The 12,757-nt window shown below is 38.7% G+C and overlaps 1 protein-coding gene across 16 annotated transcripts in view; it reads left to right on the top strand.

The window, feature by feature from the left end:
* Positions 1-12,757, top strand: part of rbfox2.L (RNA binding fox-1 homolog 2 L homeolog) — a 176,119-nt gene that overhangs the window by 118,179 nt on the left and 45,183 nt on the right. Inside the window, exon 2 of one of the 16 annotated variants that reach the window (XM_041589247.1) lies at positions 11,811-11,857. Coding sequence (XP_041445181.1) covers positions 11,828-11,857 — 30 coding nt within the window. The 5' untranslated portion in view covers positions 11,811-11,827. 16 annotated transcript variants of the gene reach the window in all.

The following is a 12,757-nucleotide window of genomic DNA, read 5'->3' as shown; positions in this document are numbered from 1 at the left end:
ACCATTTATATTGATCCATGTACATGTATCGAGGGCTCTGACCTATTTCACTCTGCACCAGCCTGAGGGTGACTGAAAAGCTGCAAGACTGTAGCTGGGTGCAGAGATTCCCCAGGGTTCCCAGTTCCCCTGTCTTTGGAAGCCTTTTTCATTGTCTTGGTGCAGGTCTGCAAATTGTAAATCATTATATAGGCACTGGGACTAATGGTCTGGATGAAGCACATGGCTTGTATGCGTATACGCACAAAAAACAATATATATATATATATATATATATATATATATATATATATATATATATATATATATATATAAAAATAATACATGCACATAAACGTTAACATGGTTATTAGAATTGTGATATGTCTACAGAATAACTGCCATTCATTTCCCTGCGGTTAATATAGAAAGCAGTGGCATAGGGTTCTGTATAGCACCCTGGCTGTGTGTGTCTCATTTGTGTTATTTCATGTAAATGAATATTCTGCAAGAAACCTGTAGTAACCTAGCCTGTAATTAGGGCAGACCCCTGATTTAAAGCCATAGTATATAGACAACACTGCTGTATGAGTATGTGTGCAGTTGTTCATTCTGATCCACATTTTATGATATATTTTGTGCTGGAGCCATTTTCATTTGTCACCGAGCATTGTGTCTGAGTAATGCCATGTGTCACTGTCTGTAACTGTCTCATTGCGGGACTGAATGAAAATAACACAATCTTATGCATATGTATGGAGAGAGTCGTACAATGTTTTGCTGCTGTAGCCGTTTTCATGGACTTACCTACAGGTAATGCAGATAATGCAGACTGAGATACTAAACCTGTTTAGTCTGTCAAATAATAAAAGAGGATGTGCAGTAAGCCATTTAAGATCCAGAAATACCTTTTTTGAAGACAGAGGGAAGGAGCTTCTGTAGAAACAAATGAATAAGTTAGTAGCCGTGATATGAATTTGTAGGAGCTAAAGCTTTCTACATCTTGTGTTTATACAAGATGTAGTTTATCGCATGTGTACAAAGTTTATCATAGGCAGATTATCTCCGTATTTTTGGTCCAGGCCCCATTTTAATAAATTTCTCTTTTTGGTATTCTAACATATTAAGGTTATTGCAGTACCAATACAGACAGATTGCCTATGACTAAGTGCTAGGTAAGCATGAAACGTGTTAGGCCATGTGGGGACATTCTTTAAAACTTTTTAACATGTATTAATAAATTATATTTTTTTTTTTACTACAAAATGCATGCTCATGGGATTTTTTTCAGAAATTTTGAGTACCAATACATGAAATTTTTAATGGAACATAGAGAGCTCCACTGACTTTTCTTGGAATTGAGGTCCACTGATTAAGTAATGCCTCTCTTGGGGATGGAAACAATATTAATCGGTGATTGTTTCATAAATCTCCAAGCAAAAGGGACATAAATTTTTTTAAAGCCGCCATAGCAGTTCTGTTGCATGCATTACTGTATTGTAAATTAGTTACCCCAAATATGGACAACCAGTTCTTGTGAACATAATTTGCCAAACTGAATTGTGTGTGTGTGTGTTAAAACACCAACTATTGTGTTTTGTTAAGGACTTTCCAGGTAATATGTTAACAAATCTCCCTGTATTGTAAAGGAAAAGGGTAAGCAAGATTGTACAAGAAACATATCTTCCCTTTTGTATCGGTTTACAGCAACATTTTTTGATTGAGCAGAGTAGCTGGTGGCAGAGTTTTAAACTTTTTCATTTGAAAACATGGAAATGACCAAAGGCCAACTCTGAATTACACCCAAACTAGACTCTGGTCCCATAGGCTTATCTTTCCCACAAAATTGAATTACGCTACAGGTCAATATTTTGTGAGATGCTACAAAATCTCGATGTTATGTAAGTAAATCATATAAAGATGAATGGATTCTTGTTTTTCATACACCTTGGTACAACGTTAATCGAATTTCTATGAGAAACAAAAGTCAATCTAACACTATCCAGTCGGTGGAAAACAAAGCATGATGTGTTCCCTTTCAACAGTTGTGTTGTGTCGAATAGCAAACCTTTTGTGTAGTTTAAAGAACAGATATTAATATCTGTTACATGAGTTTTTGTCATGTTAACTAAATGCAACTCATAGGATGCTATCTGTCCATGCAAGGGCATTTGATTAAAGCTCTTGCTCAGTCCAACCCTTAGAGAAAATTTGTAATCAAGGTAGATGACGACTTGGGCTTCGATTAATAACCATAGTTATCTATTCATATTGTGTCCGCAAATTACACAACTTCTTACAATAACATTATAATAAGCACAGGTCTTACATTAAATTAACATACAAAGAATGTAGAATAAAAACAGAATGACAGGGCCTGGCTTAAAATGTAAATGGATGGATAACAGTTGATACATAAGCTTGCTAGCATCTTCACTGCATTGTGATTTCAAGCAGTGTTTTGTAGGTATTTATGCATTTGAAAAGGGAGCAGGGTGGGGAAAGGCTCCTGTGCCACCATTCTTGTCGGTTCATGAATATGTCTAGATATAGTTAATGTATAACTAATGATAGTGTGTGTGTGTGTGTGAGCAAAGTATGGTGTCCTTCAGAACAATTAAGTTACAGCAAAACAACCCATTATTTCCTGATGCCTTATCCTTCCTGTCTTCTTGGATCCTTACTGGATTTCAGAAGCCCTGGCAACTGGCAGCATAGTATCAACTGGTCTCTTAAGTATGGAACTTGAAATCCTGTCTTAGTTTAGTGGTACAGAGGGTTTCTTGGGCACTTTAAGTTCTGCCTTTTATAAGTAGCTCAAAATAAAGCAGATTTAAAGAGAATTTAAATCTCATGGCAAATGATCTGGTCAGTACTTAGCTGATAGACAAAAGGGAGACATCTTTGGCAACACTTTTTTAGGGCTACTAAGGAACATAATGCTTTAAACACCCCAATGGCCCTATGTGCCATTGCTCTTAAAGGAAAAGAGCATTTATCTGATTTGGTGTAGTAAGGAATGGCTCGCAGGGATCAGGAACCTTGGCTCTCCAGCTGTTAAGGAACTACAAGTCCCACAATGCATTTGCCTTTAGACTCCTTCAAAAGGCTCCATTATTGCATTGTGGGACTTGTAGTTCCTTAACAGCTGGAGAGCCAAGGTTCCTGATCCCTGTATGGTAACACCAAAAATGTAAAGTGGTTTAAAGGATTGACTATATAATGTACTGTTGCCCATCACTGGTACAACCATTGTGTTAGCTTCAGACAACTATAGTTTATATAAACAAGCTGCTGTGTAGTCATGGAGGAAGCCATTCAAGCACAGGATACACAGTAGATAACAGATAAGTTCTGAAAAATCCCATTGTATACTACAGAGCTTATTTGTTTTCTGTTGTGTATCCTGTGCCTTTTTTCCTTTATCAGCTTTAAATGTCTGCTCCCATGGCTACACCGCAGCTTATTTGTATAAACTATTGTAGAGTTTCTGAAGCAAACACGTCCAGTTTACCAGTGCAGCACAACAGTACATTATATTTTCATTATATTTTTTAAAAGGCTTTCATTTTTTTGGTGTTACTGTTCCTTTAAGATGAAATCTGCCCACATTATGTAGTTTTCTTTAATTCTTTTTGTTAAATGGACAGCAGTGACTGCATATTGGCAATACCTGGTATGGTCAGCTTCAGTATTTCAGGTGACTGTTTGGATCTTAGGGCATACATAGCCTGCTCTGCTGTAATAATGTTCTCTTTTGAATGTGGCAGCATGTACTGTATATCTTCTGCACAATGCAAATTGATTCTTTTCCACTATATGAGCATGGTATGATTCAGAATACGGTCGGGAAATAGTGAGATATTTTGGAACGGAAAGGAGGATCACTTTATTAATGAAAAAAACCGTTGTGCAACTCCAGGATTTCATATGCTGATAATGAGTTGCAGTGTATGACCATCACAACCATACACACACATACTTCTCTTTAATGAAACAAAATGTGAATACAATAGGTATATTGTCCTTTGGATTTTGCCCCCTTGGGTTTTTTTGGCCTTGTAAACATGCCTGCTGTTACGAACTCCATCTCCCAGTATTACTAGTCAGCCTGGAGGCTGTCATTCTCACCAGCGACTTAAATCTTCAGTTTGACATCCATTATGTCATTCCTTTCACAGTTATAGTAAACATTTGGATTCACTAAAGTGCTGTTTACTCTCCGCCTCTCCAGATATGACAGTGCAGAACTATACGTCACAATCCCGCAGTGTTAAACTAACAGCTCCCTCATGTAACACAGAGTCTGGGCAACAAGAATCAGATCCGTAGACTGTAATCTGTGTGTTTCCATACTGTGCTTTATCTGCACTTCCAGACAGGTCTGCTTCCAATCTGAAACCGGAAAGGGAAGGGGGGGGGTGGTGACAAACAAGAGAGTGGTAGAAATGAAAGAAGGTGGATAAGGGGGAAGGGTAGTTAAAAGGGTGGGTATGAATAAGAGAAAATTAGCTGCTGTCACTTTAAGGACATGCCAACCACAATGGGGGATCTTTTTCTAAAGGGGTCATAGGCCTTGTTGATTGTTGACCCTCTTCTTGTCCCAGATACAGAGTGGAGACATGATAGGCACACTTCTGCCTGCAGCTTATTATATTCTGCCTTGACTCTCTTAACCCTTCAACTACCAAAGACACAAGTAGTGTGTGTGTGTGTGTGGGGGGGGGGGATTAATGATCAGTCTTTCTACATTTGATTGTAGACAACGAGAAAAGACCGTAAAAGTGCCTGGCTATACTTATAAACCACCATTTGTTGTTATACTATACTATACACTATACTAAATTTGGATTTAAGTAAATTTGTTACCTAATTGAAAGTCAACTAATGAACATGAAAACTAAGGGAGGCCCCTTTAAGACCAGAGGACGGGCATATCTAGTTATTTAGATGACGGTGGTATTAGTCACTCTTGATGAAAAAAACAAAGTTCTCAGAGCCTGAGATAGCGTTGTTTCTGTCTCTGGAAGTGATTGCAATTGGTTGTCTTTCTGTTCTTCTGGACTGTGCCATCCGGTCCCAGAGAATCCTGAAATAAGTTTTTGATGCCAATAATAAAAAGAAAGAAAGAAAGGCAACAGTTGCTCAGTGGATGCCTTAAACCTTGTGAAGCCAAAATAAACCATAATATAATAGTCAAAGCCTGATATCTGCAGTGGAATCAAATGGTTAAATTGTTGTGCCTGAAATAGATGTGGCATTTGGCTAAGTGCTTTCATGAATGCTGACCTATTGTGATGTAAAGTCGTCCCCCCAGAGTGGGCCAGGTCTTTGCCTCTAGCTAGGGTGGGAGAGTTGGTGTGTGTGTGTGTGTGTGGGGGGGGGTGCCGGTTGATGTGTAGCATTAGCTGTGTGTTTGCACAGAAGGAATGGAGGAGGATGAGGGGGGAGGCCAGGAACACACAGTGCATCAAACAGACTCGTGGCAAGGAGAGGTATGGGGGGAGGGAGCTGTGTGATGGGAGATATCACAAGATGGAATGCAGAGGTGCAACCAAATCAAGTCACAGCAGAAAGCCCTCAGCACTCAAACACTACCAATGTCCATATTATATGCGGCATTTCCAGATCTGCCAGATGGTCAGCTTGTTTGTTCAGTAGCTCTGTGCTGGGGGCTATATACATGTACGTCTCTCTCTGGGCTGTAGAACTCTCATCTTGCTTTTAAACTTTTACTTCTGGGAGCTGATAACCCAAATTAGGTGACTCGCATGTATTCCAAAAAGCACATATGTTTATTTGCTTTGTTTACATTTTTATTTACATTTGTGTCCTGAGTTCATATCCATGACCAGGGTTAGATTGTTGCCTGCTGGTTTCTGCAGTCTACAATGTTACACATTTGTGGAGTATGTACTGTGAACCAGAGATGGCTATTTTTGACCCATACCTGAAACCTATCTGCTGGATACATGTGCCTCTCTGTGTGTATAGCCATTTCTGTTTTTCCAAAATAGGATTTCCCCAAAAGCCTAAATGTGTGATTGACACTGCGGTATCTACTTGGCAAGGCTTCCTTGAGGGGTTGGAATTATTGGCTTTCAATATGGCTCAGCCTGAGATTCCCAAAAATGTTTAAGGAACCTGTATACTTATAATAAACATTTAAAGAAATAATGTATTTTGTAAAATATTCTTGTGCCATTTTTATCCCAACAATTGGTTTCTCTTCAGTACTCCGCTATTTTTTCCCTCTTTACTCCCCTAAATAATTCCCACATTCCTGAGGCTGCATTCTTTGGTCTTCTGTCCTGTTTCTATTTAAAGGAGAAGGAAAGCTACCAAGGCAGTTTATTTCCAATAGATTAGTCGCAACACTGAGCATGCTCAAGCCCTAGCCCTGGAGGTTTAAGCTGAAAACAGGAAGTCTGATACAGAAGCTCATGTATACACAATAGAAGAAAAGAAATGCTGTGTTTCTTTTGATAGAGGACCCAGAGCAGCATTACCTTGAGGGTTTACTGGTGTATCTATATAGGCCTTTCTCATAAAGCTTACTTAGTTTTAACCTTTCCTTCTCCTTTAAACACGCATCAGTCCTTCACCTTACATTACATTCATTTTGTTGATATTTAGACAAGAGCTATTTGATGATTTTGCTATTTATGGTCTATGACCCATGGCATGCGTTGATCCCCTCTGCCCCTTCCACTAATATGAATAGGAATCACTGCTGATAAAAATTCTTTGGTTTGTATTTTCAGGGGGAAAACAGACGTGCAGAATAACCTATATAATTTTCCTTTCATGCCAGTGGTATATGATTTGTGGCAGGTAGCAAGGGATTTTGATCTCTATAGGAGTGACATATTCTCCAGCTCTTTATTGAGATGGTTCATCATTCACATCAGTTTCTGCCCCAGTGGAGTTTACAATCCAAGGTCCCTATCACATTCACACACACACAGTATGATCAGTTTTATCAGGAACCAATTAACCTGCCTGTATGCTTTGGGAGTGTGAGAGTAAACCCACACAAACACAGGGATATCCGTGATAATCTCCTGCATGTACTATAACCACAGCAACTCTGGTTTCATTAAAGAAAATGTCTGTGAAAAAATGCCACAAAATACCCCATGTGCTGCAAACCTAAGAGTATCTATAGATAAATGGCACTTTGTCTCAGATTGAATCTGGCGACCTAATCCCTTAAAGCCCTGACGATTTAGGGAATGATATCTTGCTGTGTGACGATTTGACTCTGCTCCCAAGATAGATAGATAGTCAGATGGAGCAGAAAGGGAAAGAATAAGTGTGTATTATGGAGCATTGTATTTGCTGACTTTATTTCTTGGATATTAAACTCCTCGCCAGCAGCTTTAGTAAAGTGCAACAGAAGAGGATGGACAATTAACAATGAGCTGGACAAATGACTTCCCTGGTGTAGTGTCATTCCCATCTATATTCTGCTTTTAATTTGACCCCATCATCTTGCTCTTCAGTTTCATTTTTCGTCTCGGTTTCCCCTCCCCACACATTTTATGTTTTATTTTCTTTCAAATGCAGCCTTGTCTAACCTTATTCACATAGCAGATTTGACAGCTTGTATTTTTACTTTATTGTATTTATGCTCTGGCTCAAGGTCATATTTCCCAGCATAGGCAGAGCTCTGTTTCTTAAGTCACCTTGATTTTTCTGCCTCTGCCCCTTTTTGCCCCTGTCCTAACCAATCCAGTTGGGAGTTCTGATACTGAGCGATTGCATTGGTGGAGGACCTGTAGTATTTATTGCATGCTGATCTGGCTTTGGATGGGGTAGAGATTTGAAGGCAATCACATAATATCACTGAAAAAATATCTGTATACAACACAGTATTTGTGCTTTATCGTAATGCAAGGCATGTACTTGCTCCTGTGCTTTCCAATCACTCTTGTTTTGAAGATGTGTTATGTTTGTGTATTTATATTCCATATATTTGCATAGCGAGTGCACAAGCCAACATATCCATACAAATAGTCATTTCCCAGCAAAGTACTCAGTAAAGGGGCGTATGCTTTGATCATGGTGCCGGCGCCTGCTGTCTGTGCATCTGTTAGATCAATACTGTATTAAAAGCATAAATACAAATACTGAGAATGGGGTTTTGGGGCTTGGAAAAATCTCTGTGCTTTCCCTAATCTCACATAACATGCCCCGCGCAGTACTTATTCTCTGTGATAACATTATTACACAAAGATGGCTGAATTGGATTATCTTTGTTACTTATAATATGTTATCACCAGACAGCACACTGCTCTATTCCATTATCCAACACCTCAAAACTTATCTAGGGTCTCAAGTTTAATAGTCTGCATAAGCAAAATGCTACTAGTAGTACTACACGCCTATGGAGCTGTTTAGAGGTTGCTCTCATTGGGGGCAAATTTTTTATTATTTATTTTAAACCTAAACTGAGATCTTTAGGGTGGTGGCAGATGGGGAGATTAGTCGCCCAGCGACAAATCTTCTCTTCTGAAGGTGACTAAACTCCCCAAAATGCCTTCCCGCCGGCAAGAATGCGGAACGCCAGCAGTATGGCATACGTAACGCTTCGGAATTCAGAAGTCACCTGAAATTTCCGCGTGAGTCGACTTCAGAAAACAAAGCACTACGTATGCCATCCTGCCGGTGATTCATATTCTTGCCAGTGGGAAGGCATTTAGGGGTGTTTAGTTACCTGAAAAGAAGATTTGTCGTTGGGCGTCTAATCTCCGTGTCTACCACCACCCTTAAAGTTTTAGGTTTTCTGAGAAAGTGACCTAGTTGATCATCCCGAAGTCCTTTTGCCAACGACTCAATTTGTAGCCAAATAAGTGACAGGCACCCTGCAAATGAAATGATATATTCCACTGACACATTGCTTCTACAGGAATGTAATGCAATCTATGGCTCTATAAAAGCACTTTTCATAGTAAACTATACATGCTCGTATTTGGGACTTGGTGTGTATTTCACCTCAGGCGGCTGGTTCGATAGGTTATTCTGCATCCTGTCAAATTGCAGTTGATCGATGACTTGGTGCATCAGCAGATAGCAATGAGAGGAGGAGTCAGAGCACACAAATGGAACAATATCTGTCTGATTCCCTATACTCGTGGGATTATGGTATACTAGAAAAATATATGTACACTTGATAGGTACTGTTTATCTTCTTCTGCTTCTTATTGCTTATTTCGCTCACTTTAGCCAAAACATTCATCTGCACCATTTATTTCAATCAGAAAGGTACTTTTTTTTTCTTTTTCTATTAATTCTACAATATAGTGCCTTAGCTCATTTAGTGCACATTTACCAAGAGGGGATGGTCTACCCTTATATTTCATCTGTTCAAGGGAAAAATAAAACATAAGAATAAGGTGAAGAATTATTGTTCCCTGCTGAAGTTAAGAATTGTTGACCCCAAACTATCAGCTTAGAAATCCTGCAGTAAGTATTTGGAAGGTTGGGTGTGTTCCATATTTTGCTGTGTTTACCATTGTTATTAATGAAAAAATGATCCACTCCAATTGTCCGTTCAATGCTGCCAAAATGGCTACTTTAAGTCATAGAGACAGTGAACTGACAAGTAGGTAATACTTGATACCCTTAGGGGCATAGAAGTAACTGGAACATACCATTCCTTATATAGTAGAAATACAAGTTTGACATAACTTTATTTATTTTATTTCCTGGTATTTGTATATTGCCAACACCTTTTACACCACACTTTACAGAGATTAATCCTCATTCACGTCAGTCCCTGCCCCACTGAGCCACCTTGCTGCCTTACATTACCTTTGATATTTATAGCTAAAGGTAGGTTTTTTGGTAGCACTTGGTCTTCAAATCTGCTAAGGTCTAATACAAGCTGTCTTGTCTGGATCTAATGCTAACCAGCAGAACAGATGGCATGGAGTAGTGCCCACTCTCTGTGGCTTCTCTCCTGTCAGGAAGAGGTCAGCACAAACAGTTCAGGGCGTGGGCCTACCATTAATCAAAGCCTTGCTGTCCTCTAAGAACTAGTACAACTGAGAGAATTCAAAAATGAGGTCTTCCTGGGGAAACCACAGCAATCATTTTAGTTAAAGACTATGTATTTACCAATGATTTACATTCTCTATAAAAAAAGAAAGTCAACATTGAAGTGTTAACTGGCAGGAAACTTTGTTGGAATTGGGAGGAGCATTAATTACCCAAAACTGGGTTATTTCCTACTCATTTGTGCAGTTGTCATGAGGCAAACATTTGTTTGAGAGCAGATTAGGGACATGCTCCTTGGTACTAGATGAGTAGAGAGAGTGTAAGTAAAACGAGATTAGGAAGAGAATCTTCCATAAGCTTTTTAGCAATCAAAATAATCTGATTAGTTAATTAGAATTGTACAAGCACTGCTATCATCCATGTGGGTAATTATGGTTTATTGAACCTACATGATGGGGCAGTCAGTAGGATAATCAATAGGGCCTTCTGCTGTTGCTTTTTTTTTTTGATCCAGGACTGTAGATTTAATCCAAAAAATATGTGCCTGATGACATTGCTTTACCAAGTGGACAATTTCATTGCACATATATATGAAATGGTTATACAATGTTAATTGTATTGTAACAAAAGCAGAAGTTTGACAACAGTAACCCAGATGGAAGCCCACATAGGTTACATGGGTACTAAGCCACTGGCATAATTACAATACAGGCATTTTAGAACTAGTTTACCAGAATTGTAAGGCGTTATTAGATCAGATTAACTAGGTGATAAAACATGAGGAGCTACTATCTAGGGATACAGTTAATGGAAAATATGTTCCTCTTTAAATATTTACATATTTAAATATTTAAGATGTATGGTTTTTTTTTTATTTTTCAGCACAAACCTTTAAAGACTATGGTATCATACTTCCGTATCTTGTCTAAGCACGCACACTACCAATATTTTAAAGAACTTGGTAATGGGAGATTGAACTGGGGGACATTTAGAAGCTAGACACCCAGTTTCACCTCTCCAGCTCGTAACACAAACAGTTTGATCGGGTGAGGCGGTAAATAGAGAGCACAATTGGATACCTCCCAGCATGTCCTCCTGACATCCTTCTCTATTTACCCACAATTCACCTTGTGTGCAGCTTCTTATAGTGATTGGAGAGGCAATTAAGTATATAGCTGTCTCATTCCATTCTTTCATTTATTGATGTGCTAGGTCTACATGTATATAGGATATTTGCCTTAAATATAGACTACCCCATTCATTATCCACAGAACTAAAATGTAAGTGCATACACATGGTTACTATTTCCTTCCTTTCTAAGAGTTGGAGTGATAATGAATTAGAGCAGAGAATTGATCATATTCAGGGTGTTGCCCTTATACACATCTTTATCAGCATTTCTCACTGCAGAGCATTCTTCATTCTTTAGTTGGTCCTTTTGCCTTTGCCTCTTTTTTCCTCCACAAATTGGACTTTCCTATCGCTTGCACTACCCTAAAATCCTGACAAATGTTATATCCAAGTCTTAGTCCAAATGCAAGTTCCTTTTCCCCCCCTAGTGGTTCAACTCGTTTGGTCATGTATACACTGAATGCACTATACAAGGCAAATTCACATGTATAAATGCAAATGTCAAGAGAAGGAAGTACATAGAAGATACATGCTATATATAAATCAAGTATATTGTTAAGCTCTTATCGTGCCCATTTCTTACTGCTGGCTTGCATGAAATCAGACTTTTTGACTGGAGTAATTGGTTTCTTTTTGTTTGCTATTTTTATCTCCCACTTTGCTAAATAAATCTTTAAAGGCTTTTTCTTGCTTTGTAGTGAGCTAGAGAGAGTGAATGAGTATTCCCCTCAGAGATGCACTGACGGTAAGAGACGATAAGGCAAGGCATAAAATATGAGCACAATGCCATTTTTGTGGATTAGGCCAAGGCATCAAACACCATTACATAAAGTAAAATCTCTTGCACAAAAAGTTGAATTATAATAATATCTACACTGCTGTAAGCTCACATGGACCCGTTCAACTTGCACAATTCTATGGTGTTCCTATTTTTTGTCCAGAAAATATTAGTTGGCATGTATCTTTGCTTTTCATGATAAATGTGGCTGTTTAAATTTTTACTCAGGAACCTTACAATTAGACAATACCTGAGGCAATTTCAGCAGTGCACTTCCACATATTTCATCTTTTTTTTAAAGAGGCCTTAATTATAGGTCCTGGTGACCAGAAATGTCACGTGTTCCATGAATTCCCAAGTATAATAATAATCAGCAACAGGGGTTCAGGCAAGTACCAAAGGTCTAATGTTATTCTTATACAATTTATACATTTTTGGTTTTTCAAGGTGGGAAATTAACATACAAACATGGCCACGTTTATTCACTAAGGTTACCCAGCATGGCCCTATCTGAGGTAGCATGAGGCACAAATGACATTACATAAGATATTCTACAGTGAGAGAAGCAGTTGTTGCTGGTGGAACATGAGTGTGACTATATACAGAGAAGCAGAAATAGTATTGACCACTCTCGCTTGTGGCTGAGCATGGAGGTGCCAAGCATTTTTAGTGACTTCTCACAGCATTTAAATGCTACTTAAACTATTTCTACCGTCTACCCCTGCCTAAAGCACAACCTAATCTTCTTGAGCCTGGGAAACTAAAAAAAAGTTCTGTGTAGAGCACTGCATAGATATTTATTTTCTGTCTCTTTCTGATCCTGTTGTAGGGAACCATTTCATATCCAAATGCACTGATCGGTACTGT

The sequence above is a fragment of the Xenopus laevis genome, chromosome 4L (genome assembly GCF_017654675.1).
Source record: "Xenopus laevis strain J_2021 chromosome 4L, Xenopus_laevis_v10.1, whole genome shotgun sequence".
In the NCBI taxonomy this organism is placed as follows: domain Eukaryota; kingdom Metazoa; phylum Chordata; class Amphibia; order Anura; family Pipidae; genus Xenopus; species Xenopus laevis.
The sequence above is the reverse complement of the archived record's forward strand: the minus strand, read 5'-3'. Positions and strand labels throughout refer to the sequence as shown.